The sequence below is a fragment of the Prionailurus bengalensis genome, chromosome X (genome assembly GCF_016509475.1).
Source record: "Prionailurus bengalensis isolate Pbe53 chromosome X, Fcat_Pben_1.1_paternal_pri, whole genome shotgun sequence".
Classification (NCBI taxonomy): domain Eukaryota; kingdom Metazoa; phylum Chordata; class Mammalia; order Carnivora; family Felidae; genus Prionailurus; species Prionailurus bengalensis.
In genome coordinates this window covers 21019942-21047924 of record NC_057361.1, presented here as the reverse complement: position 1 = coordinate 21047924, position 27983 = coordinate 21019942, and the positions used below count along the sequence as shown (strand labels likewise).

At 40.7% G+C, this 27983-nt stretch overlaps 1 protein-coding gene across 1 annotated transcript in view; it reads right to left on the bottom strand.

The window, feature by feature from the left end:
* The window catches only part of POLA1 (DNA polymerase alpha 1, catalytic subunit), a 299598-nt gene that overhangs the window by 162595 nt on the left and 109020 nt on the right, over positions 1 to 27983 (bottom strand). Inside the window, exons 27-32 of the mRNA XM_043570717.1 lie at positions 21862 to 21894; positions 20967 to 21059; positions 19223 to 19428; positions 17020 to 17152; positions 8927 to 9058; positions 3797 to 3971 (exon numbers count right to left, since the gene is read on the bottom strand). Coding sequence (XP_043426652.1) covers positions 3797 to 3971; positions 8927 to 9058; positions 17020 to 17152; positions 19223 to 19428; positions 20967 to 21059; positions 21862 to 21894 — 772 coding nt within the window. The remainder of the gene's footprint in view (positions 1 to 3796; positions 3972 to 8926; positions 9059 to 17019; positions 17153 to 19222; positions 19429 to 20966; positions 21060 to 21861; positions 21895 to 27983) is intronic.

Here is a 27983-nt window from a genome sequence, read left to right as displayed (position 1 = left end):
TTATTCATTCACTCATCTAATAGACTATCCTCTCTCCTTTGCACTAAAATGGCCTTCCTATACAGAACACCTGGCCATGCAACATGCCAGCAGACAGACCTCAGGAGGTATTTTGACAGGGAGAAATAGTCAGAGAATTTCCAAAGTGAAGCCACAGGATAAAACCAACACTTGATGCTTGCCTTTCATTTCAAGGAAAGCAGTATAAAAGCAATAGAAAAAGAAAAAGGTGGTGGAAAAATATACTTGCTCTCCACAAGAGTCTTAAAAATAAAAAATCATGAACTTAATAATTTTCATAAATGAAATTATGCCATTATTCCTGATTTCTTTGTACTAACTAAAAGGACAAAGTATCAAACTTCACTGAAGTTTCAACACTGTAATACATTTCATTAATCAAAGATAAAAACTACATTAAAAGCAAGAGAGTTATTTTATGTCTGTGATTAGGCAGTTGGAGAGCCTGTATTTTATGTATACATTTGTACACTTCAACTTATTTAACATTGTCAGTTCACGAACTGTAGTTTTTTTTCATATAAAGAAAACAGATTTAGAATTTTAAAAACAAATTACAGTAATTTTATGCCTACAGCTTGCACCTCTTAGAAACCATGCACCCCCTTACACTCCTCTTACTTTCCCCCCACCTCCCCACCTCCTCCACTCTCCTCCGCCTTAAAACCACAGGCTAAGGGAGAACTGGTAACAGGGGCCTCTAATCCCCTAGTGAAAAACAGCCATCCTGATTTTTCTCTGGGGGGGCGGGGGAGGGATAAAGGATGCAGATCAGAACATGGCTCCTGCAGCAGAGGGCAGGGAGCAAAGGCGGGCACAGAGCCGCCTGGGGAGCTTCCACGTTTTCTATAGACCTTCATGGTCCACGACATTTGCAGTCCTGCACTTCATGCATGTGGACCTCCTATGGGCAAAGAGGGAGAGAGAAAGGACTGGGGGTTTCTCACTAATACAGGCAGAGATGCGGACAGCGCCTGTTGGTAACAACAGGAGCTGCCGTGGGAGCAGAGGACGAGCACAGGACGAGGGGACAGCACAATGGAGACAACTTCACAGGCCCTCGGCCGAAGACCCACTGCCAAGCGGCTCAAGATAAACACTGGAAGATAAAAAGGGGGAGTCGCAGCAGCTCCTTGGGAACCAAAGACACAGATCTTCCCAGTAGCTCTGAGTGGCTACCTGGCACCAAGAGGTGGCGGGTGATGGGCTAGGAGAGGTGGAGGCTGGGTGGAGCTGTGCCCAAGTACGGAGGGCTCCGGGCGCACAGTGAGCCTGGTCAGTAATAACATGAACCCTCTGCAGACAGGACCCACGGGGCTACCGGCTTGGAAAATGGGCTTGGAAAATGATTTGCGAAAACTGGATTCATAAGGCAGAGCCTGTGACCACAGGGCAGTGGCAATTAGGATCAAGTCTGTCTTTAAGCAAGTCAAAATGTGTCCACTGTTTAACTTAGAACTACCTTAAATATGACCCCAGAACCGACAAAATCCTTCTGGGTCCCTCTGGGACCAGTACTGAGATGCACGAGCGGGTATCGGGTTGCCCACCAGGCAGGCTCCACCACCCTTCCCTCGAGGCGAGGCTCAGTGCTAACTATGTCACTAACTATGTGTCACTCGGGGCCGGGACAGGGGGGGCACTTCATCCATCTACTCCTGCTCAGTGCCGGGCCACTGGGAAATTTCACACCAGGGAAGGAAAGGATAGCAATTAGCCTCTAGAATAGGTTCTTGGTGAGGTGGTACAAATGGAAAAACTGGGAGCCCTACTCTTTCAAAAAATGGTTCTTCTTGGGGGGTTTTTACTGCGAATGTCCACTGGTGGGTGCAACAGGGAGAGGAGGGCACATGAAGATGAAATTCCTGTGCCTTCACATCCACACCACTCCACTCCTGCTTGAAGAGCTGTGTCATCGCCTCTCAGAGCTAAGAACAGGTAGGAGAGGGTGGTGCAGCGGTGAAGAGCTTTGGAGTTCACAGAGAGCTGCGTCCCATCCAAACGCAGCCAGTCCCCTTACTAGCTATGTGACAAGACCGAGTTAGTTACCTCTCTGAGCCTCTGATTCCTTCTCTGTAAAATGGAGCGAATACAACACATCCTCATGAGGTTCTTGCAAAGATTAAATGAGATAACATATACAAGTACTTAGTACGGTATCCGACAGAGCAGCACCCAATGCGGAGATGAGAAAGAAAGAAGCTAACAACTACTGTGCGCTTCGATGCCCCTCCTCCCCGCTGAGGATTTATAAACATCATCAAATACAATTCAACTCTGAGAACACATTACATGGCGATTTGGGTAGCAGATTTTATCATCCTAATTATGTTCTGCTTAGGCAAAGGTCAAAAATAAGTTTCCACTTCCAGAGCAGACACTGGCAGAAGAGTGGAGTCAGGGCTAGCAGGCAGAAGCTCAGGAAAATGCTCACCAGGGGCAGGATGGCACACATCCGGGTCCACACATGCAGAGTGAGCACTAACTACGTATAAACCTTAGGGACTGGAGAGGCCGTGGACACATTTACGCAGAGGCTGGGCAGGAGCGCAGGGCGTGGCTGCTAACAGCACCCTCTCTGCTCCAGGCCCGGGCAGAGGTTCACCCGTGCATCAGCCTATTGCCCCCTCAGAACAACTCTGCCTTAGGATTCCAGAAACCAAGGCTTTGAACAAGGTTTGGAGGCTTGTGAAAGCCACAGAGCTTGTGAAACACAGAATCAGCATGGACACCCAAGTCCCTATGATGTCAACACCCATGTCTTAAGTCAGACATTTCAATGAGAAGAGGGGGAGAATTTTCCATGAAGTAGGGACAGAATGAGCAATGCCACATTAAGGGGACCCTAAGTATACCGATTAAGAAATAAGGCTAAAAATACAGGTTGGAGCTCCAAAGTTAGAGTCTACAACTGCCAAAGTTAAAGACTGTGAGATGTCAATGGCACCTGGACTTCACTTACAGATTATGAGGCGTCATCTAAGGACTTTATTAGGCAGTATTCTAAAAATACTCATCTTTGCGGACAATGGGAAAGAGAGTAGACATCTTAAAGCACTGTAACCCTTTCCATGCTGGCCATCTAGAAATGAAGTCAGAGCAAGTAACGAAATGCATCTGTAAGCAAGAGATGACAGTCTGGTGACACAGGAAAAAGTCAAAACACAGAAGTTTTGGGGTTGACCAATACCTCCTGGGATGATGACAAATTAGGAATCAGCTCATTCCTAGAAGGTAACAGCAAGTCTGGTTTTCAAAGAATTTAAAATAAAGTTAGAGTAGGATACTCACAGGGAATTGTATACTAAAAATTAAACCTTTTACTCTTTAAAAAAAGCTGTGTACACTCACTTTATACAAAAATACATTTAGAGATAGAGACAAGATAAACCACCCATCACGATACCATCAATCTCCTTATTAATAGAAGTTCACCGATTAAAGCAACGACAACGTAAGCTCAGACACTGGAACTATGCCTACGATCTTCTCCTCCTCTCTTCTCCTGCCTTCCCTCTCTTCCCTCGACATTTACTGACTGAGTGCCTACTGTGGAGCAGGAATGTGGCTACAGAGGGAGCAAATATGTGGGCTCCCCAGCCTATGAAGGGAGACAGAGAGTAATCAACCAACCACAAAAATAAATACCCAACTATAAACAAAGAAGTGCTCGACACATACGGTGCCGATAAACAGGCTTGCAACAGTTGAGGGAGGACCATGGCTGCTGGTATAGGCAGCCGGGTAAGAGGCTATGTGAGCTGGGGACACTTACCTAACCACGTTGCAATGAGGACAGCATCGATTCCGTCTATTGGCTCACAGATCCGAGCCACGACCGGGTGGATCTGCTGAGCCAGGTAGTACTGGGTGTCAATGGTTAAATTGTCCTGTTTCTGTAGCTGCTCGGGTGCATAGGCCCTCTGACTCGCACTGAGGTTTGACCCATCCTACAAAAGGACACGGCACAGGTAGCTGTTAAGAAATTCAATCACACATACTTGCCTGGCCACAAAGAGGGACAACAATTCAAATTTTATGTATTCAATTACAAACACCAAGAAGTCCTTTTGACCTATTGGTGAACATTTCATATGTATCTAAGAGTAGGAAGATCAAGGAAAACATGTCACCCACTGTCCAAGAATGTAAATCCAGCATGTGTTGTGTTCTATTTTTTGTTGAAACATGAAACCAAGAAGATGGCATGACTAGATTAAATAATTCCACCTGCCATATCACAGAAGCACACTGAGAAGACTTGCTAACTATCAATCTAGCCAGAAAGGCCTTTTAGGAGTAATGAGAAAAGGCATGTGTGGTCCTTTTACCATGTGAATACAATCCCTTCATGCAAGGATTCTAGTCATAATCTCATCTTAAAGGCCCCCCTAGGGGTAGTATTTTCTTTGAGGAGCTGTATGTATCGAGAAACAAATGAGCAAGCAGTCAAGAAAGGAGTATGAAACCCACAGAGTAGTGACTCATATAGAAGATATAATAGGAGTAAAATTAATGAGCTATCTTGGTGGAATGGCAATGCTCTAGAAGCAAAATATCTGGCCGGTGGAATGAAGGGCATGCCATTTCGTACTGTTTACATGGGTCTCCTCGAGGAAAGAAAGATGGGTCAGAGAGTATCTTTTCAAAGGCTCTTTTTACAAAAAACAAAAAACGTTTATTGATTTATTTTTGGGAGAGACAGAGAGAGCAAGAGCTGGGAGGGGCAGAGAGAGAGGGAGACAGAGGATCTGAGGCAGGCTCTGTGCTGACAGCAGAGAACCCGGTGTGGGGCTTGGACCCATGAACCGTGAAATCATACCGGGAGCTGAAGTCGGACTCTTAAGGAACTGAGCCACCCAGGGGCCCCTCAAAGGTTTCCTCTTTATAAAAAGCCGTGGAATTCTATATAATTGATCCACAGCCCTGTGGGTGAGGTCACCAACATCTGTGACTCTACAAGTCATCCAACAATTTGCTCCATACCTCCTCTTGTCAACAACAGAATTTTACATTCAGACTAGTCAATTTTTTTAAATGTTTATTTTCGAGAAAGAGACAGAGGGCGAGGGGGGGAGGGGCAGAGAGAGAGAGAGACAAAGAATCCGAAGCAGACTCCGAGGTGCCAGCACAAGAGCCTGACGTGGGGCTCAAACTCACACACTATGAGATCATGACCTGAGCCGAAGTTGGCCGCTGAACAGACTGAGCCACCCAGGCGCCCCATCAGACAAGTCAATTTTAACTATTCACAATGCTCAGCTGCTCTGCCAAATAGATAACATGAACCCTATTCTTTCATTCCTGCTACACTCAGCCCCTTCTCAGAACCCAACCCAAGAAGAGGCTACTTGCACGCCACTGTCTTCACCAGACTGGAGGCAGAGGCCTCTTTATCTGGCAAGGCTCCTGAGGGAAACAAACGGAGATATTTATCAACTAGGTCCTACCTGGTCTGGGATATAATGAAACACCTACAAAGAAAGCAAACCCTGGATTGAAAAACTTGCCATTTAGTTATTTTTCAGGAGTTCACAACATGGTAAAAACAAATTAGGCAGAATTCATCAACTTTAATTGCTGCCCTTTGAGAAGTCTGAATCATGAGAGGAGGGTAAGATGACGGTTAAGGACAAAAACGGTGTGAAAAATCCCTGGGCAGCGTCTCTATGCACCACACCTGTACTGAGACTGACTTTGTTAACACACACCTGAAACTTGATTAATTTAGAGAATTCTTTTTTTTTTTTTTTTTTTTTAAAACTTGTCTGTCCTTCGGGCGCCTAGGTGGCTCAATTGGTTAAACATCCAGCTCTTAGTTTTGGCTCAGGTCACGATCTCTCGGTTTGTGAGATTGAGCCCTGCATCAGGCTGTGTGCTGACAACACGTTATCTGCTTGGGATTCTCTCCCTCCCTCCGTCTCTCTGCCCCTCCCCCTGCTCGTGCTCTCTCTCTCTCTCAAAATAAATAAATGAACAAAAAAAAAATCTAGTGTGTTCTTAAGATTACAACGATGTTAACTACTTTTTAATGGTAAATAAAAATCAAATTGTAGAGGCAAATTTTTTTTGAAGGCACGTGAGTTACTTTCCAATATATTAGAAGATATTCTCAGAGTAAGGCAAGTTTTTAAAAAAGCAGTTGAAAATTTCTAAGCATATCCTCAAGTTAATAAAGTTTTTATTTTAAATAACCACACAAAAGACCAGTTTTCACACTGACACAAATAGATTTCTTTTTTTTTCTTTTCTAGCACGGAGCCCAATGCGGGGAGCTTGAAGTCACAACCTGAGATCAAGACCTGAGTTGATAACAAGGATCAGATGCTTCACTGACTGAGCCACCCAGGTGCCCCAACCCAATCATAGTTCTTGCTGTATTTAAAAAATCTGAGCCCAAACATGACTAGATTCAAAAGAATTGGTAAGATAGGTTTTGCTATGTTGTGTTGGAAAAACATTCAGGCCGTGACATAAGATATATCCCTCACAGACCTAATTCTCCAACCTAGCAAGATCCCACGGTATATGCAGTAACACACGGCATACGCTTTAAAAACTGATTAACAAGCAATGTTCGTCCTGCATTAAGTGCCTACGTAGTAATTCACAAAGTTCACAAAGTACATACTTCACAGAGACAACCAGGTGCAATCAATTCATTCAAAACTATGTCATCTTTAGAAGGAAACTAATGGAAAAAAGTTATTTAAATGGGTGTACAAGGGGGCCCCTTAAAACAATTATGTTAAAGGCATGCCTTATGGAAATTATGTCTAATGAAAGTTAAATAATTAAGGATTTAAAACTTAACCATTAAGTGGAAGTTGATTTAAGATCTCAGCAAATAATTCATGTAGGCTTTACAAGTCAACGAACTACAATGTAAATCAGACACCAAAAACATTACTCTCTGAACTCATCTGAATTTATAGTCTGAGTAAATTATCAACAGAGTACTATAGTCGAATTTTAATTCGAAATTTTAAACAAAACGGAACCTGTCTAGGAGACAGACTATTTGCAGAGGACACCTTTGCTTAGAGCAGTAAAGTACTCTTCAAAATATCAAAAAGAGATTCTAAATAGATGGTTGTGTTTGGAAACAGAATAGTGTGAGTCCTTAAAAGCAAAAGAGGTAGGCAACTCTGGCTCACAAACATCCTCAAAGCAGGCTTGCCCCGCTGCCAGGGGATAGAGGCGAATGCAAGTCCTGCAGCTTTTCCTGGGATACAATGAGAAGGCTTCATAAAAAGAAACATGAACTGTAGTTTTAACAAGTAAGTTAAGGCCCAGCACCAGTGGATGGGGGAAATATTGACAATACATCAAAATGGATTTATCGCACTATATCAGCGTCAGCATTTTTTGAGCTTTTCTAGCTCAGTAAGACCCGAGAAAAAGCAAGCTTAAGACCTAATATCTAGACATCAAGGAACATAACCCGGACTTCTAAATACATCGATCACACTACCACACATCTCCACTCCAGGTTTAGCCAAAACATAATTTTGGCTGGATTTCATTATTAGATGTCATTTCTCAGAACCTATATGATTTTCAAAGCTGCATTGCCATCTGTTCCTGTCACTAATAATCTAAGAGCTTTTCCATGTATGTGAGATCATAAGTGAAACAAAACTAGCCTATTTACCAAAATCTTTATTTGCATAATATGAAAATTGTTTTTTTGAGATGAGACTTGTCAGAGGCAATATGCAAAGCACATTAAGGGACTGAGCGAGTCAGACATTTATGGAAATATTTTCCTGCAGGAATTGGCTTTCTGTAACAGTTCTTAATCAAGGGTAACCCTAGGAGGGAGACAGAGTCAAGTGCTGATTCCTGTCCATGTACTTAAATCATTTGTTATGTATGTCATCTGTGATACCGAGCAGATATTAGCAGCTAATTTTTAAATTCTGAAAAGACTCTATGTTTTAAAAACACACTGACTGTAGTTTGACAAAGATCAATCATAATGCAATGAAGTTCAAGGCTTATCTCATTTTTTCCACTGTAATGACAGAACGCAATTAATTAATTAAAAACAAAGCCTTACACAGATGAATTATGCCTTTTGATAAGTATACCACACCACAATTAATTTTAAAGAATTTGGATAGAGGCTGTGACTTTTTTTTTTAATAGGAGAAAGAGATGAGACCTCTCCTTTGCTCCAACTGGAGTTAAGTGCGTTCAAAGAAAAAAACTACTCTTCTGTCCTACCATCTTTCCCCATCCCTGTTAAAGGCATGCTCCTCTCCAAAGAAACTGGTTAGTGGTGTAAACTTGTGTTCCAGAGGGGTTAGAGGTTCCTCAGAGGTGCCTCATGGAAGAGGGAGAAGGCAAGGAGGTGGGTTCTAGGCCACCGCCACTCAAAATAAAGAAAAGACCCCAAAGTGGTTAGGTAATTTGTGTTTTCTTCCTAAGGAATGTTTTTAGGATCCATCACTTTTCTCCATATTACCAAGTACTTCACACTTTTTTCAAGGGACTATTCGAACACAGGCTAGGGAAACATGCATCCGCTCTCTTATCCTGACAGTATTCCTAATGGAAACTATGGCAAAAGGAATAACAGACTCCTGCTGGACATGTGACCAAACTTACACACATTATCACTCAAGTCAGTTTAGGGGTGAAACAGCAACCACTGTCATGCATCTGTCTCACCAAGATAATTTCAAGTGAACCAGGACACTGGTCTTAAATGCTTTAGGAAAATTTTAATAACATACCTCATACCTCTGACTAAGGCTTCAAATATTATAAAACCAACCAGACTAACCCATCTCTTTACAGGACCAATTGTTTGGAAGAACACGAAGTAAGACACTGTGGTGATCTGAAGTTTACTATAGGTTAAGAGGTCTGGGAGTCTTATTAATTACTACAATTTTACCTGACAGATGACATACGACACGGTATCTCCAGCTTTCACCTTTCTGCCTCCTTGAGAATTTATCCAGAGGGCAACATGTACATGAGGTAGGCTTTTCTTATCAGGGTAATCCTGGGGATCCTTGGTCAATGCCTAAAAGAGGAAAAGAGGAAACAAAAAGCCCCACGGTTTAAAATAAAACCCTTCTCACACAGATAGACACTAAATACATCTTTCCTAGAATCCTATCAGCCACAGAAACATAAGATGGACAGAAGCTGCATGTAGAAAACAGTGCCACAGCCCATACACATTCCATCCACAAGACTCCTCCCTCCTTCATTGAGTAACTAATATGACCAAATGGAACTCTGGCAAAAAAGAAATACAAGTTTAGGGGCCATGGCATGTAATACTTGGCTATAAAAAACTAAGACTATAAATTCAGTTTCCTGTGAAGCCTTTACAGTTTCTCCTCATGTCTGCAGTTCTCTCCCTGAATTAACTGGTTAGTAAGGACTGATGCAGAGCAGTTACTCTGACTGAACGGTGTTTTCCAAAGGCTTCTCTAGCCTACATAAATCTCAAAGGTGCCAGAAATCGGTGGACTTAACACTCACTTTCAGCTCCAGAAAGGCAGAATGAGTGAGCTGCAAGCACAAAGTCGGCCCCACGAGGGCAGGAACAGGTCAGCCTTGCTTGCCGCTGCATCCACAATGCTCACGACCGTTCTTGGCGTGCAAGGGCAACCCAAGGTTTGCAGAATAAATGATTTTGCTCACTCTGCAATAATTAACTAAGTTCAAGCACTGTAAAGTACTGAGAGATGAGTAAGACGGTCACTGGTTCTAAGTCATCTGCTATTAGGAGATTCCCCATTCCACAAATGAAACCTCAAAAATAAGCTACATGTGCCCTAAGGGAGATGTGGAGCAAAGTGTTAGGGAGAGAGTTTAGAGGCAAAGATCACTATCATCTGAGAATAGAAATCATAGGAGAAAAAACTTGAGCTGGCATGTGAAGAAAAACAGGATTTTAAGACAAGGTGACAAGAGCAAGAACATTCTGGGCAGAGATAAAAGCAAAAGTTCAAAGAAGAGGTGACACAGAATACAGTCTACTGGACTAGAACTCAGTATGCACAAAGGGGAGAAGGAAGGGATCTAGCCCTGTGGTGGGTTTCAAAAGACAAGAGGAAGGGCAGGGAACAGGGCGCCGCATGACTACATCACCTAAATGTGCTCTGCAGACCTGTGGGGGTTCCGGGCACCCTTTTAGGAAGGTGAGAGCTCAAAATTATTCTTCTAACATACTGTTGGCACTGGTAATGCAGAAGCAGTGGTAGGTAAAGATCCTGATGCCTCATAAACATGAACGGGGGCTGCCACACCAAAGTGTGGCACCATTCCTGGTATTCTTTGCCACCACGCGCTCAGAGTTCTCAAAAGAAAAAAAAAGAAATGGAAAAAAGAAGAAAGAAAAAGCGAAAGAAACCAGTTTCACGTGAGAATGTCCTTAATGGGGTGCCTGGGTCGTTCAGTTGGTTGAGGGTCCAACTCTTGATTTCTGCATGGGTCACGATCCCAGGGTCATGGGACTGAGCCCCGTGTCAGGCTCTGTGCTGAACGTGGAACCTGGTTGAGATTCTTGCTTGTGCGCTCGCTCTCTCTCTCCCCCCCCCTACCCCATTCACACACGCACTCTCTCTCTAAAATAAAAAATTTTAAAAATGAATGTCCTTTATGAAACAGCAAAAAGTTTTAGATTTTTCAGCTCCTGACCCTGAATACAAGGCTAATATTTTGTGTGACAAGATAAGAATTACACATAAGCCATGTCTACTGTATACTAAAGAATGAAGCTTACTCGACGGAAAGCACTTGTGCAAATGTTCAGACTTGCAAGCCAAACTAGCTGCCTTTTTCATAGAACACAGTTTTTCCTTACAAGAATGATGAGCCAACTACTACTGTTCTAACTTGGGTCTGCAGCAGACAATTTCTCAAAAAAAACGGAGTGAACCTGCAACCTGAAGACAAACAAGTGGCAATACGTACTGCCTAAGGTAAAATTCAAACTTTTAAGCACAAATTAGAATTCTGGAAAACTCGTTGCATGTGTGTGAGCTTGACAGCTTTTCTATCCTTAAAGACTTTACTAATGCTAATAGCAGGAAATATTTTAAAATGTGATTTTGAATAATCTACAATAAAATGCATTCAATATTTGGAAGGTCTGTACAACTGCCAGAACTATCATTTCATAAATGGCCAATGCATAATGCTTTGCATGAGTAAAGTATCTATTCCAAGTACAACACAGACCAACAGATTTTAATGTGAGATTATGAAAAGTTCACTGATAAGGTTTCAGATTTCCCCATTACAAATAGCCTTTAAGAAAATACCACTTAGGTGAGACTGGGTGGCTCAGCTGGTTAAGCATCTGACTCTTGATTTTGGCTCAGGTCATGATCTCACAGTTTGTGAGTTCGAGCCCTGCATCAGGCTCTGTGCTGACAGTGCAGGGCCCGCTTGGGATTCTCTCTCTCAAATAAAATATGAAAAAAAAATTTTTAAATACCATTTAGATAATAGTGGTGTAGAATCAAAGGAGAATATATATTACAACTATCTGAAAAAAGTAGTGAAATATTTCTCCTTTTTCCAACTACATATTTGTGTGAAAATGGATTTTCTTCCTATACTTCAACCAAAACCACACACGACAAGACTGGACATTCAAGTGGATATGAGAATCCAGATGTCTTCTACCAAACTAGACACTGAAGAGATATGCAAAATTGTAAACTGATGCCACTCCTCTGGCTAATTTTTCTTTGTTTTGAAATACATAGTTATTTCAAGGAAAAATGTTATTTTTGAATCACATACTGGGCTTATTGCTATTTCTAAACAAATAAATGTTTTTAAAACTTCTCAGTTTTCATTTCTAACAGTAAATATTAATATAGACCACACATAAAATCTCTTGCCGCCCTCAATATTTTAAGACTGTGCAAGTGTCCTGAGAGCAGGAACTCTGAGAAATGCTGTAGTAGGAATAAAGCAGGTTCTCCAAAGGGCGGCACACACCCATGTCATGTCCACTTTGTAAATCATACACTCAGGGCCAGAGAGTGCCTAGGAAATGCTCCACGTATTTGAATCTCCTCCAACCTGCATTATGTGGAGTCTTGATTGACTTGGATGGGTAATGCTGCGCAGAAATCTTAATCAATATAACTCTACTTAAAAAAAAAACCATTATCTTCTTCAACTGACTATACATCAGAGCAATGTTAAGAAATTCTGAATTTCATCTGACATACTTTCCAATTATTAGATTGAGGCTATTTGGGGATTTTACAAGCTAGTTTTCGAAGGCTTGATTTAAAAAAAATGTTTCCTGGTGGTTTAGGCTCAAGTTAGCTAGGGCTATACAAATCAGCTGTGAAGTACTTTGTGTTACTTTATAAAATATATTTAAGCTAAGATTGCAGTAATTCAGAAAATCACACCCAGTGTTTTTCCGTTGCTTTCAACAACAAGGGCTAAAATCTCTACAAAGGTAAATCTCACCACTTTACTCCTCCACCCAAGGCTAGTCTCCTATTTTCAATCCCTCCCAAGTTCACAAAAATATCGGTATCTACAGATAAACAGATATCCTGTCATAAAATCATCCACAACCAGTCACATAGACTGTTCTGCTCCACTCTCCTTTGAAAGTGATAAAACATAAAAAGTGAACTGCTCACAAGTTTTCTTTAAAACTTGTTTATGTTTAGTGTAAGTATTCAGAGAGATCAAGACACATCACCTCTGACATATAAATAGCTTGCTGTAAACAAGACTGAGGAAAAATTATGACACAGATAGGCCTTTCATCAGAATTTACTGTGCTTGGTGCAGCCGCTCTGGAAAACAGTGTGGACATGGGGGCGCCTGGGTGGCGCAGTCGGTTAAGCGTCCGACTTCAGCCAGGTCACGACCTCGCGGTCCGTGAGTTCGAGCCCTGCGTCAGGCTCTGGGTTGATGGCTCAGAGCCTGGAGCCTGTTTCCGATTCTGTGTCTCCCTCTCTCTCTGCCCCTCCCCCGTTCATGCTCTGTCTCTCTCTGTCCCAAAAATAAATAAACGTTGAAAACAGTGTGGACATTCCTCAAAAAATGAAAACCAGAACTACCCTACGACCCAGCAATGGCACTACTAGGCATTTATCCACGGGATACAGGTATGCTGTTTCGAAGGGACACATGCACCCCCATGTTTAGAGCAGCACTATCCACAATAGCCAAAGTATGGAAAGAGCCCAAATGTCCATTGACGGATGAATGGATAAAGAAGATGTGGTATACATATACTACGGTACGTGCATGCAACTAGAGGGTATTAGGCTAAGCGAAATTAGTCAGTCAGAGAAAGACAAATATACGACTTCACTCATATGAGGAATTAAAGACACAGAACAGATAAACATAAGGGAAGGGAAGTAAAAATAATATAAAAATAGGGAGGTGGACAAAACATAAGAGACTCTTAAATATGGAGAACAAACAGAGGGTTGCTGGAGGGGTTGTGGGAGGGGGGATGGGCTCAATGGGTAAGGGGCATTAAGGAATCTACTCCTGAAATCACTGTTGCACTATATGCTAACTAATTTGGATGTAAATGAAAAAAATATAATTTTAAAAATTAAAAAAAAAATAAAAAAAACAAAGGAAAAAAAAGAATTGATTGCGCTTGAATCACCACTGCAGAAATCCGTTTTATTTTTAAAAAGGTATAAAAATATGGGACAGTAAATATATCTTTGACAGACTATCACCATCTTGAAAACATGGACCTTGCCTTGCTCATTCAATTTTATATTCCCGAATCTAGCATTGTGCTTATAAGAGGTAGTGCATGTTTGATGAATGGAAGATTAAGAAAGCAACTGAAGGGGCGCCTGGGTGACCCAGTCGGTTGGGTGTCCGACTTCAGCTCAGGTCATGATCTTGCAGTTTGGGAGTTCAAGCCCCGCATCGGGCTCTGTACTGGCAGCTCAGAGCCTGGAGTTTGCTTCAGATTCTGTGTCTCCCCCTCTCTCTGCCCCTCCCATATTCATGCTCTGTCTCTCAATAATAAATAAACGTTAAAAAATTTAAAAAAAAAGCAACCAAATTCTTTTAATATTCACTGGACAACTGTTACTTGCCAGCCACTATGTCAAGTAAAATGGAGATTATAAAGACAGTGACTTAGAATTTTAGTTCTGCCACAGAAAAATGAATGCACAGTCCTGATCACACTATTACTATTACTGTGGTTAATAATAATGTCCCTGTAAATTGACAATTATTGCAGCTGAATGATGGATACATAGGGACTCATAATACTACTCTCCACTTTTAAGTTTAACAATTTCAATAGTAAAAACTTAAAAATCACAAGACTATAGACTGCTCATCAGAACTTGGACACTGCCAGTGTGCCTATGACTTCAGTTTCTTGGCATACTAGTAACACTGTCATTGTTCATATGAGAAGATGACAGCGGGGGTGCAATGGCCTAGGGGACACGTGCTCAGTGTTATTGTGCCTGTAATATGGTCATGTTTGGATTCAGCCTTCCAAACTCCTGCCGGGAACTCCTTGGAATACAAGGCCCACGTTTCTAAGAAGGTAGACAGTGTCAGGGATACAACCTGCGGAAGTGATGCAAAAAGTGATCAAGGGAAGACTGCAGTTTTAACTCTTCCTCACGCAAATTTCTGAGACAGACCAAACAAAATCTGAAAGGAAATCAGTGTTTAGATGTCACAAGTAAAGCCATGCCAACAGGTGAACATGGCATCACTTAAAGTGAAGAGCTAGTGCCAAAGCACACGTCCTCTTCTAATATTTACTTCTAGTTGTTTGTGCTTCTGTATATAAAAGAGTGTCTCTTTTTTTGTGACATTAAAGACATCACAGTTAAGGTGTAAGGAACAAATGGCTTATCTAAAAACAAATACTAATCCTAAGGATATGCATAGCAAATACTCATCTTCTCTAAAAACCAACAAATGCAAATTAAATCCAAAAGTGAGACACTTTCATATCACAGTGACAGCATTATTTTATTTAAATGTTATCAATGATATTATCACCAATGAACTACTACCAATACAAGGAAATCTGTGTGACACTGGCACACACATTTTATTTAATCAATTGGTTATCACCCTTTTACAAAGCAATGTGGCAAGAGCTGTACAGATATTCCTGTATTTTTTTATTTTCAGAAAGAGAGAGCAGGCAGAAGCAGAGAGGAAGGGGTAGAGGAAGAGAGAGAGAGAGAGAGAGAGAGAGAGAGAGAGAGAGAGAGAGAGAGAGAATGAATCCAAAGCAGGCTCCATGCTCAGCAAAGAGAATGACATACAGGGCTCAATCCCACGCCCCAGGGATCACGAGCTGAGCCGAAATCAAGAGTCAGATGCTCAACCAACTGAGCCACCCAGGTGCTCCAGATAGTCCTATCTTTTGACTCAAATATTTCACGCCAAGGAACCTAAACTAAGAATATAATTCATTCAGAAGCAAAAAGATAAAGAAGGAAAGATGTTCAATCTGGTTATTTATAATATCAAAACTAATGTAAATAATCAGACAAAATTTTTAAATAAAGATGTATCAGTGAAATACAAAATTAACATGATCATTTTTAGGATAACATAGAAATGTGGCAAAATCTGTTTATGTTAAATAAAAACACATTTCCTTGGGGTGCTGGGGTGGCTCAGGTGGTTAAGCGTCCGACTTCGGCTCAGGTCATGATCTCACAGTTCTGAGTTGGAGCCCCATGTCAGGCTCTGTGCGCTGACAGCTCAGAGCCTGGAGCCTGCTTCCGATTCTGTGTCTCCCTCTCTCTCTGCCCTTCCCCCACCTGTGCTCTCTCTCCCTTTGTCAAAAATAAATAAAATGTAAACAAAAACACATTTCCAAATAATATGTATTGTAATCGCTTCAATGTAAAAGTACGTTTCCAAGAGTAAGAAAATGTGCAAAAATGACAGGCATCACCTTAACATAAGGTATCATGAAGGTATCATTAGAGTTTTAACTCTTAACTCTTCCATTTTATATCATCATCAAATTCTTTTTCATTAAAATTCTTTTTTTCTATCAGCTCTGACAACATAATCTATCACAGAATGGATAAAATGGTATTTGCAGAATTAGCTTCTGTATATGTAAGGGTACTCTTCAAATGGAGGAAAAAAAGGAGATCTGCAAACTAACATTTTTTTTTTAATTTTTTGTTTCAACGTTTATTTATTTTTGGGACAGAGAGAGACAGAGCATGAACGGGGGAGGGGCAGAGAGAGAGGGAGACACAGAATCGGAAACAGGCTCCAGGCTCTGAGCCATCAGCCCAGAGACCGACGCGGGGCTCGAACTCACGGACCGCGAGATCGTGACCTGGCTGAAGTCGGACGCTTAACCGACTGCACCACCCAGGCGCCCCGTGCAAACTAACATCTTATATTACACAGCACTTTGGAAACCAAGGTTTTATTTTTCAAATTAGGTAAGAAAAAAATATTCCCTATTTTCAACAACTCAAACTGTCCACAGAGTCTAAATTACATAGTTTAAAAAGAAAATAAAAGCACAAGTGCTCTGGCTATACAAAAAATGCTATCGCCATCTTAATTCTAAATAACTATGTCCCACAAAAGCCCTCTCATTACAATACCTCTAAGGATCCCCTTCTGTGAAAGTCACACATACACACACACTCTTGTCTCTGTCTCTAAGCTTACAGGCTGTCCTCTGCAAACAAGTATAGATGAGGACGAGGACCATGGAGAAGGTAATACTCGCTAGTTCCCTAAACATCAACTAGGTCACTCTACACAATCTCTGGAAACAAGGCTTCCACCAAGTAAAAGATGGAGACAGGGCAGTGCCAGCAGCTGGAAGAGGAAGCGGTATGCTAATGCTCCATTGGGGAGATAGTTGTTAAGCGGCTTTCATCACCAGCTAGAATTTATTTCGATTGCAAGGATGAGGTGGTTCTTCAACTATCTGAAGGAGGCGAAAAACACATGGCAGCAGCTGGGCTCAGCAATAAATGCTACATTTACCTTGTTAATTTCAAACTGGCTCACTGGGACACTGCCATTTAGCACATTCTCTCCAATTTCTATTAACCTCTTCTGAATGTTTTCCACTATCGTGTCTCGGCTTTGATCAGAAAGAATCTGACCAAGGACAAAGCTGCAAAAAAAGAGAAGGATTCATTTTTTTAATATTATACTTTATTAATAAAGGAGAGAAAAGGAAGATAAATGCCATTAGATTTACATGTGGACAAGAGCTGTACTAAAAGCTAACATGAGCGTTAATGTCCAAAAGGCCGTTACTATTTGTTTTTTTACATAAACTCTCCGAAAGGTTTACCAACCTTGGAACGTCAGGTTTGCCCTTAAACATACAGACCCTTTTTCATTCAGCAGCTAATGCTTCACACAAAATGTGCACTGAGAAAGGTATGTGTTCCATCCACAAGTGCATTTATGCAGCTACAAAATTCACAAGCAGTTATATTCTGCTCACAGGCTAAAATTTTAAAAGAAAAAATTGGACTTTCCCCATAAAGTAGCAAGATATTATTTCTGGTATCACCAAGCTGAGATGACCATTAACTGGGTAAGCAGAAATAGGTTGCTCTTTACGCAAAATTTTTTAAAAAACCAAAGATTTCAAACTTTTCTTTCTTTGGCTTCATTATATTGCTCAGTGTTCTCCAACCTTATGCTATCGCTGAAAAACTTCCTATTATTCTACCAGACCCCCTCAAAAAAAAAAAAAAAAAGGAAAAAAGAAACAGAAAAGGAGTAAGGAAGCCAATATTTTATCCATTTCTGAGAAAATGCAGAGCAAGGCTTTGACAGCTGCATTATAATTTGTCAGAAAAAGAACCCTGACAAAAACATTTGTATAGCTTTAATTACTAATACATTTCTAACTCAGAGAAATTTACTTCTATTATGATGCATCTTTTCTTAGAAAACACAAAGCTGAAGAGAACACTCTAATCGACAGTCTATACAAAGTAGTTTCATCTTTGGGTACATTTGGGGGCAATGAAGCATTTCAAACTTCATTTCATAAAAGGCTAACAGTGACCTATACTCCGATGATCAACTTTGCCTAATCAAGAGTGGTTTTGCAGAAGCAACAACGGCTCAATCTCCCAATGTGGAAAGCAAGAGGGAGACTGGAAAACAAGTAAAAAGTGTGAATATTCAGCAATATTAAGATTAATTTAAAATTTTGCTTTAAAGTAAAAAGTTCTATTTTCAGAATTGGGCAGGTTCACAAAACAGGAATATCTAGAAAGATGGTACATTAAATACATATAGATACAGGTTTTTTTAAATGGGTGCTTTATAAATTAATGTGACTCTTTAAAAAAATAAAAAAGAGGTCTTGGGGAGCCTGGGTGGCTCACTTGGTTAAACGTCTGACTCATGATTTTGGCTCAGGTCATGGTCTCATGGTTATGAAATCAAGCTCCATGTCAGGCTCTGTGCTTGGCATGGAACCTGCTTAAGAGTCTCTCTCTCCCTCTCCCTCTGCCCCTCCTCGTTCATGTATGCACGTGCTCTCTCTCTCTCTCTCTCTCTCAAAAAAAAAGAAAAACAGGCCTTAGTATCACCATTTCCAGTCTCAGATGCAAAGCTAGGGGGTCAGCCATGACATTTATTATTTCTGAGGTACGTAGGGTATTTGAGACCCAGCTCTTAAATTAACCTGATAGGAATTTTTTTCTAGATATTCCTAAGAATCTTTATACACAAAAGATACAGTTGGGAACAAAGTCTCACTCCATGGTGCACTTTGAATCCCAGAATATTTAAGTCAAAACATGGGGACACCTTAACAACTATGTTCCTCCTAAAGACCTCCTAAAGAGGTTCTATGATGATTCAGGAACACAACACAAGGCACTTTCTAGTAAGAATAGGAAGGCAAAACAAAACAGAGACAAGCCAACACCAATGAAACCAACTCTGTAGGGAGCTACTATGTGAAGGTTTACCCTCATCATGAGTCACAACTCCTAAGATGTATCTTACAGCAAGTATCTCTCACTGAGTGAATTTGGCTTCTTCTAAGTTTTCATCTACCTGGAAAATTCCACTCCCAATAAGTGAGGAGCATTAATACGTAAAAAAGAAGTTGGGTCCTTGCGCTTGGCAGAATCATACATCTTGTCCATGTCATCACTATGTGAAGTTTTTAAAGACAAACAACAAAAGCACACATGAAAGCCGAACTCACTTTCCAGTTTCTTTAGCAAGATCACACCAATCTCTTCTAACTATATCTAATCCTTTTAGCTCCTGTTTGGTGATGTAATTCCCATCCGACGTTGGCTCAACAACCAGAGCGGCGTATTTCTTTTTCTTCAGCAGTAGCAGAGACTTGAAAACACCATCGATGTCTATTTCAAGCAATCTGTACAACTTATTCACTTCACTTTTTACCTGTGAAAATTTCAACCATTAATACTAGCTTCTCAAACATCCACTAGGGAGATGAACATGCTACAAATTCCCAAGAGTTAATCTAAACAGATTATCACTCAGGTGATACAGAACACAGTATTATGTTGAGTATGATGCAAAACCATTCAAAGAGCACAGGGACAAAAACAGATTTAAAAAAATACACCATAACATAAATATATCATCCCATTCAACCAAAGGACAGAATTAGCTGGGTCTGCCGCAGGAAATTTATGAAAACTATGAAATAGTCTTCTTGAATCTAAAAACGAAAGTCAGAGGTGCTTCAGTGGCTCAGTCGGTTAAGCATTCGACTTCGGCTCATATGATTTCACGGTCCGTGGATTCGAGCCCCGTGTCAGGCTCTGTGCTGACAGCTCAGAGCCTGGAGCCCACTTCGGATTCCATGTCTCCCTCTCTCTCTCTCTGCCCCTCCCCCGCTCATGCTTTGTCTCTCTCAAAACTAAATAAACATTAAGAAAGATAATAAAAAATAAAAACTAAATTCATTCTTACTTACCTTCAAACTACTAAATTAGAAAGATAGTTTAACAAGTAGATACGTGGCCAGAAACAAGTAAAACTTTTGACTATGAAAATAATGTCTAAGATCTCCCTGTACCTGTATGTTAAACAAAACATGACCTGCTCTTTATTGATAGGATCAAGGCACAGCCAATCACCCAGGGAAAATACACAGCTTTTTGAAGTGCAACATGAGGACAGTACGTGTCGCTTGCTCTCAGGTGAATGCTATAGGCCAAACTTCACACCTATTAATGGAGAAAGGCAGGAAGTTCTTACTCTGGAAGATGATATCTTAGTTCCAGGTTACGGGGACAATATCTTAACATAGCAAGTACTCAAGAAACCTTGACTGCAATAAGGGGGCAACAAATGATTACTTTCAAACGTCCACTTGCCTTTTCAAATATATTTTAAGTACTCCTGTAAAAATTATAACGTGTGTACATGTATGTATGTATGTAGGCAGGTATTTCTCCATATCTGTCAGTGTATAAAATCCACCTGAACGCTATTAGAGATGTTTCTCCTCATGCATGATAATGCGATAAGTATAAACACGACCATATTTTAAATTTACATTAAAAACTTTTTTTTTTGCTTTCTCCTTTTATCAGAAAGTAGACATAGGGTGTGAAGCAGTGTGCTTCCCTCTTGCAAGACCCAGAGATATCACTGTAGCCAGGCCTAAGTCCAACATCACGAAGGTGTGACAAGAACACCACAGCCACCAGCCTTAGAAACAAGATGAAAACATCTCAGACTCTCTTCAAAGCAAAAATGTATTTATCATTTAAGGAAAAAACACCCTCCTTTGAATTTTACCCTTAATACAAACAACTGGATTAGAAGCTAAGAAAAATAAGAAGATGAGGAGCTGAGAAGCACTACATTTATTATTTTCTGAAGCACATGTGTACATATACATGTTCCATGTTAAAAGAGAATTCACTAAAGTAGGTAAAACAGATAATTTTGTCAAATTACATCACCTTGTTTCCCAATTTATACACTTCTTCCAGATTGGTGCTATTGGTGTTTATCATAATTGAATCTGTATCTCCATAAATAACTTCAAGATTCATCTAATAAAAAGCAAAAATTATAAAAGTTAACAACAAAAACAGAGTGATCAGCATAAACAAAACTCAAGATTACCCATACTACAGAAATTACACGTTCCACTGATTTTTCAAAAGCTTGTTTATTCTTGTCCATATTGTCAATATGTCCATATCTTGTCCATATTGAGTACAATCAATAAACCAATAAACCCATAAACCAATAAACTAGAAAGGAAAGCCACTATCACATTAAGAAAGTCTACCTAATTTTCTTAAGACAGTAGAGTGGCAGGGGAAATGTCTAGTTTCAACTGAAACAAACTGTGGAACTGAATAATATAAAGGAGGATAAGAGACTAGGAAGGGGGGTGTCTATATCTATCCACTGTATCATGAGCTTAGTGGTCACCGCAATTTATAAAGCAGAAACATAATGGGTTTTTAAAATGCAGGGGCACAAATCCATATGAAATTTGTAACAGTTTCAAACAGTATTTAGGAGAATACGAAGAGTGCCAAAAAAAAATCAATCATAACAAACAACACTACAGCACATACAGTATAAAGGCCTGGAAGTAAACTCTAATTAGCACTGTTACTAATTTGCTTGAAACACTCACATATAGGCTTCAAGCAGTGCCTAGATCATATCAGTGTTAGTAAAAGAAAAAAGCTATAATCCATTAGCAGGGATTATAAACGTAAACTAGGCATCCTAAGAAGCCATTTCCAGTCTGTTTGGGTTACAATTTTCCTTGAATACAAAAACGTCACCAGGTATGATATTTAAGAGTCATTGTATGATGAAAATGCTCAGCATTACCTTCTGCACCATCTCTTTTGTATGCATCAAAATCTAAATGAAATAAAAAGTCAAGATTAGTACATAACATAGTTACAAAACCATAAATATAAGTACACAGAGATAAATATCCCAATGACTGGTCATACATTTTAAAGCTCTTGATGGTTTTCCAACCACAACCCTCAAAATAACAGTAACATCAACATAATCTAAAAGTAAGGTGGCCTCTATGCTGATTCACAGCCAGAGATATGTAAGTAGATCTACTGTAAAAATCTGCTTAAGTTCTATCTTTAATAAACACGTGTAATAAAAACATCCCATTATGATAAGGCAAAGAGGTAAACTAATTCTCATTATTAATATTTAAATATAACTATGTGGCTTAAAAAAAAAAAGCCTCACAGAGCATTTCAAATCTGGCAATTCTTACCCAGAATGTTAAAAATTAGTGGGAAAAAAGGGGGGGGAGCCTGGGTGGCTCAGTTGGTTAAGCATCCAGACTCTTGATTTTTGCTTGGGTCATGATCTCACGGTTGTGAGATCAAGCCCCATGTTGGGCTCAGCACTGGAGGCATGGAGCTTGCTTGGGATTCTCTATGTGCCCCTCCTCTAATCATGCTCTCTCTCACTCTCAAACAAAATAAATAACCTTACAAAATGAAAAAAAAAGTGAAAAAGATATATACACAGTAGATTTAAATTTCTTCTCTCGATTGTAAATTTCTTTTTTTTTTTTTAATTTTTTTTCAACGTTTATTTATTTTTGGGACAGAGAGAGACAGAGCATGAACGGGGAGGGGCAGAGAGAGAGGGAGACACAGAATCGGAAACAGGCTCCAGGCTCCGAGCCATCAGCCCAGAGCCTGACGCGGGGCTCGAACTCACGGACCATGAGATCGTGACCTGGCTGAAGTCGGACGCTTAACCGACTGCGCCACCCAGGCGCCCCTCGATTGTAAATTTCTTAAAGACAGAGAGTAGACCTTCACATATTCTCTGGAGTTAGCACAGTGCCCGGGCCAGAGGCAGGGCTCAGTAAGTATTCAATGAATAAAGACAAACATCTACATAATATCTGTAGATAGTTCTGTCCATTGGCCCATATAGCTGCAAACTGGAAACATGTATTACAGAGCCCTATAAACCCTGAACTTAGAATTATCTTTCACATCTACCCCTGACTTTCCATTTCCACTGCTTCCTCCCCTTTATTACAGTCTAATTTTGCTCAGGCATTCACTGTCCTTTGTTCTTAGGGAAGAAAGCCCTTCCTCTGTCCTGGGGGTGGTGGGTGGTGGTGAATATGGATCAGGCTAATCAAGGTTTTCTTTTTTTAAACGTTTATTTACGTTTGAGAGAGCAAATGGGGGAGAAGCAAAGAGAGAGGAAGAGAGAGAATCCCCAGCAGGCTCCACACTGTCACCACAGAGCTCAACGTGGGGCTTGAACTCACAAAACATGAGACCATGACCTGAGCTGAAGTCGGGCCCTTAACTGACTGAGTCACCCGGGCACCCCTAATCGATGGTTTTAACACTGGCTGTACGGTGGAATCACCTGGGGAGCCATAAAAACAAACAGACAAACACCAATACCTGGCCCTCACAATGTTCTGGAAAAAGCTCTTCAGGTATTTATGTTGCAGGCCAGGCTAAGGACCACTGGCCTAAGATAATCATGATAATGCCCTTCTGAAAAGTTTTTAGTTGACAGTTTGTCCCCTCCCTAACTAGTCCACAAGCTCCTGGAGGCCAGAGCACATGTGTGTGCCTAACTCCAGGCTTCACATGTAACAGGTACTCAAAAAACTGTGTGCTGGTTGACTGACAGTTCTCATAGTAATCCCAATTACTTTTCTGAAATTCAGTTAACTCCTAAAAAACATTCACACTCCTCCACTTCACCTTCTTTTTTAAACATTTAAATTGCAGAGAAATGCATTGTGGGAGAATATATGACAATTCCTTTGGGAAGAGGGCAATAACGAGATCAACCAACTTAATCATCGTGAGGACAGAACTGCTCATCACAAGTTCTCTTCACCCTCCGCCCCTCCCACCACACTAAGCTTAGCCTTCCTCATCACAAGGGACACCTCTATACGGTAACCAGTACCTAAGTAAAAATACCACAGACACCATCCGTCAACCTTTCACTGAAACTCCACATAAGTGGTAAGCAATTTCCTCTACTCTTCGTTCACACCATGAACGAAACCTACTATGTTGTCCTTGAGCGTACCTTCAACGTGTAGTGGCAACCTTCATCCTCCATCAACCGCCTCTATTCTCTCCTGCCACCAACTCACAACCATTTCCAAGCACAATCTGAGGGCTGCTACCAAAACAATTTTCTCTTTGGTGGCAGAAACCTCTTGTTGGATCTTTTGTACAAAAAATGGTAGAAAACTAAGCAAAAGGGGCGCCTGGGTGGCTCCCTCGGTTAGGCGTCCGACTTCGGCTCAGGTCATGATCTCACAGTCTGTGAGTTCAAGCCCCGCGTCGGGCTCTGAGCTGAGCGCTCAGAGCCTGGAGCCTGCTTCCGATTCTGTGTCTCCCTCTTTCTCTGTCCCTCCCCCACTCATGCTCTGTCTCTCTCCCTCTCTCAAAAATAAATAAGCGTAAAAAAATAAAAAATAAAAAAAAAAGAAAGAAAACTAAGCCAAATATAAAGACTATACCTTAACTGCTTTGTTTTCACCCTGATACTTTATCTTAGAGATTATTCATCTACACATAAAGAGATGCTAAAAAAGAACTCAGGTTCAGTGGACCTGAGCTCCATCTCAGGCTCCAGGTCCTTAACCACAGCTCATCAACTCTTCAGTCCATTCAATAGGAGACCCGCAACCAGGCTGAGCCTGACTTTTCATGCTTCTTCACTAAGCACTTCTGGGTGGTGGGTACCAAAGTGCCCTGTCCAGACTTATGCTTGCCCAAGCGCTAACGAGGATGACCAGAAAGCCACCCTTGATTCAAACTGTTCACTGGGAGGGCTCAGCTGTTAGGTGCCCTATGGGCTACCAAACTCTTAGTATCTAGTAGAGGTCCTGGTGCACAGTGGCTATTAATGAATATTTGTAAAATGCTGAATGACTAATCCTAAGGAGTGGGCAGTATTATTAATCCCATTTTACAGTTGAGTAAAATTAGGCTCTACCATCTTACCCAAAGTAACAGAAATAGGCAACAGCTTGATCTAGAAAAAGGACCTTACATCTCATTTTCTTTTCAGCATGTTTCATTGCCTTGTTAAAAAGCCCATACCACATGAATGTTCGGGAAGCCAACAGTCAAAAATTTGTATACATCACGGGTATTTCCCCCATTAAGGAAATTCATTTCTAAAAGAAGCCACAAGTATCAAGAAAAGTCTACTGGACACAAGGTACAGTGATTATAAGATGTCCGTTCGTAAGTTCACTTCAAATTGACAAGCCTAATATTAAAGCTCCCCGTTCTGACAGAAAATCATTTTCTAAGTGCCAACAGCTAGGAAACAGGGCTATAAAGGCTTGCTAAATTCATTAATAAGGCAGTCTGCAGTTATCTGATTTCACAGCAACACCTGCATATTTATCTACTCATTACCAATTGGATGATGGAATTTTTTCAAGCACATTTCAAAAATCTGCCAACTTCAAGTGTAAAAAAATAAACTTTGTGGTTAATTTTTCCCTTAACAAAGTACAGCTGTTGAGAATAATTGTTCAAGATCTTACCCTGTAATGTCAACTGCAGCAGAACAAAGAGTATTTAATTAGCAAATCTATCCAGTAATTCAACACCTATTATATAAAATGCCTTCGTGATTTTATTCAGGATAATTTGCTAAGAGGGTTATTACTGACATTCAGATGGAATTTAAAATTCCTACGCAAGTCGAGTCATAATAGCAGTAATGATCTCCCCAATCAGGAGATTCGGTGTCACACAAGGCTCTCTTGCAATGCAGCAGCCGATTTCCTGACTTCTTAATTCCTGGGCTCAGCTCAGTGAGAGCCCTTCATGCCGATATTTCAGTCAGCAATACATCTTTAATGGGACTCTATTAAAATAACTAGAACAAAAATGACTTTTTTTTGGTTAAAAAGAATGACAGCACTGCCATCATATCAATCATTGCAGGCTTTGCAGAACAGTGCCGTTAGGGGAAAAGAGGAGGGGGAAACAGGAAAGGAGTGGGGCTGGGGGTGGGGAGAGCAATAATTAAAATAATACGAAAAAGTATTTTAACCCCAATCTGAGCCTCTGAAGGCTGGTGGAGGGTGGTGGGGACTAAAAGGAAATGTAAAGTGTATTTTAAAAAACTTCTCAAAAAAAAAATAATGTATTCAGGAATACACCCACGATGTGGTTTACTAAGCAGAAAGAGCAGGTTTATGATGCCGGGTTTAACAGCAGCAGCAACCCTAAGCCCAACTACTACTGACGTGTGTATTTACAGGTTCCCCTAACAGGGTCAGGATAAAGCTGGGCTCCTTACTTTCTGCCAGGACGGAACACGTGTGTCTGGCAATGCATTTAAAGGTTACAAAATGGTTTCAGATGCTATTACAGACTAACACTGTGCTTATTAATGCTACAGAGGAGCAAGAAAACACCACTTTTCCACAGTTAAAAACAAAGTTTCAAGCTCCTTTTCCAAAAGCACAGGTCCATCACAGTGATATCTACTAACAAGAAACCCACTTTGATGACAGATGATGGTCGACGCTGCAGACGCTCAACAGAAATCTTACAAGTTAAGAAAATGTTGGGAAAGGTCAAATCCTAAACAAATAATGCATGAAGAGAATGACAACTGAAATCTCAATGGCTTTAGGATTCTTCTGTTACTGATGACATAAAATTAGAAATAAACTGGAAAGGCTTTTTAAAAAAATACATTAGCATAAGAGGGGTAGCAAAATGAATGGTTTTGAAGGATAGGGAAGAGAAGAGTAGAAGAAATATAAATATTATGATATGTGGTAATCCAACCATTATGTAAGCTTTCCTAGTCCCAATTTCAGCAGTTTCCAAGCAGGACTCTGTGATACTCAGTTCTCCCACTTGGCAAACATGTATTTCATCCTCATTATATTTGACTGTCTTTTTCTTATTTTCCTTTTACCTGTTATTCCTAGATGTGTGTCTTCTCTATAAGATGTTCAAGGAGCATAGGCTATGGATTTAATAAGCACCCTACTTTCTGTCTTCACCACTTAACATTCCTGTCACACTGGGTTCCTTCCTTATTACCTTAAAACCGGAGTTTTACCTTCTGTGAAACTGGGATTAAAACTACCACCCAGGTCCCTGAGGTAGATGGGAATAAGAAATCTGTGCTGAAAACGTGGTTAGCAAAGATAAAACATTATACAAATGCAAGTTTAGAAAAAAGTTGGGGGTTGGAGCACCTGGGGGGCTCAGCTGGTTAAGGGTCCGACTTCAGCTCAGGTCATGATCTTGCGACTCGTGAGTTCAAGCCGCACATCAGGCTCTGCACTAGCGGTGCTTGGGGTTCTCTCTCTCCCTCTCTTTCTTTGCCCCTTTCCTACTTGCGCTCTCTCTCAAAAAAAAAGTTGGGGGTCTGAAATGTGAGTACTGGTCTAAACTGCCAATTAGTAGCTAAGTGATTTAGAAACAATCTGAGTTTTCTCTCTAGATCTTAGATTCCTCATTTCTAAAATGAAGAGGCTGGGATTCCTCCCAGATGTAAAAATCTAGAATCCAAGTTTGACATGTAAAAATACCTCTTCCTTCTATCTGGTTGTTTTGTCTTTCAACCATATTCATTTCTTTTTTTTTTTTTTATTTTTTTTAGTGTTTTTTTTTTTTAATTTATTTTTGAGACAGAGACAGAGACAGAGCATGAGCAGAGGAGGGGCAGAGAGAGAGGGAGACACAGCATCTGAAGCAGGCTCCAGGCTCCGAGCTGTCAGCACAGAGCCCAATGCAGGGCTCAAACTCACGGAGTGTAAGATCATGACCTGAGCCGAAGTGAGACGCTCAGCTGACTGAGCCACCCAGGTGCCCCCATATTCATTTCTTTAGTATTGGGAAAGGAGGCACTAATATGTCCAACAAAGACCATCAGCATTACAAGAATATATCATATCCTAGGTTACTTTTGAAGGCTATGTGGTTGTAAAA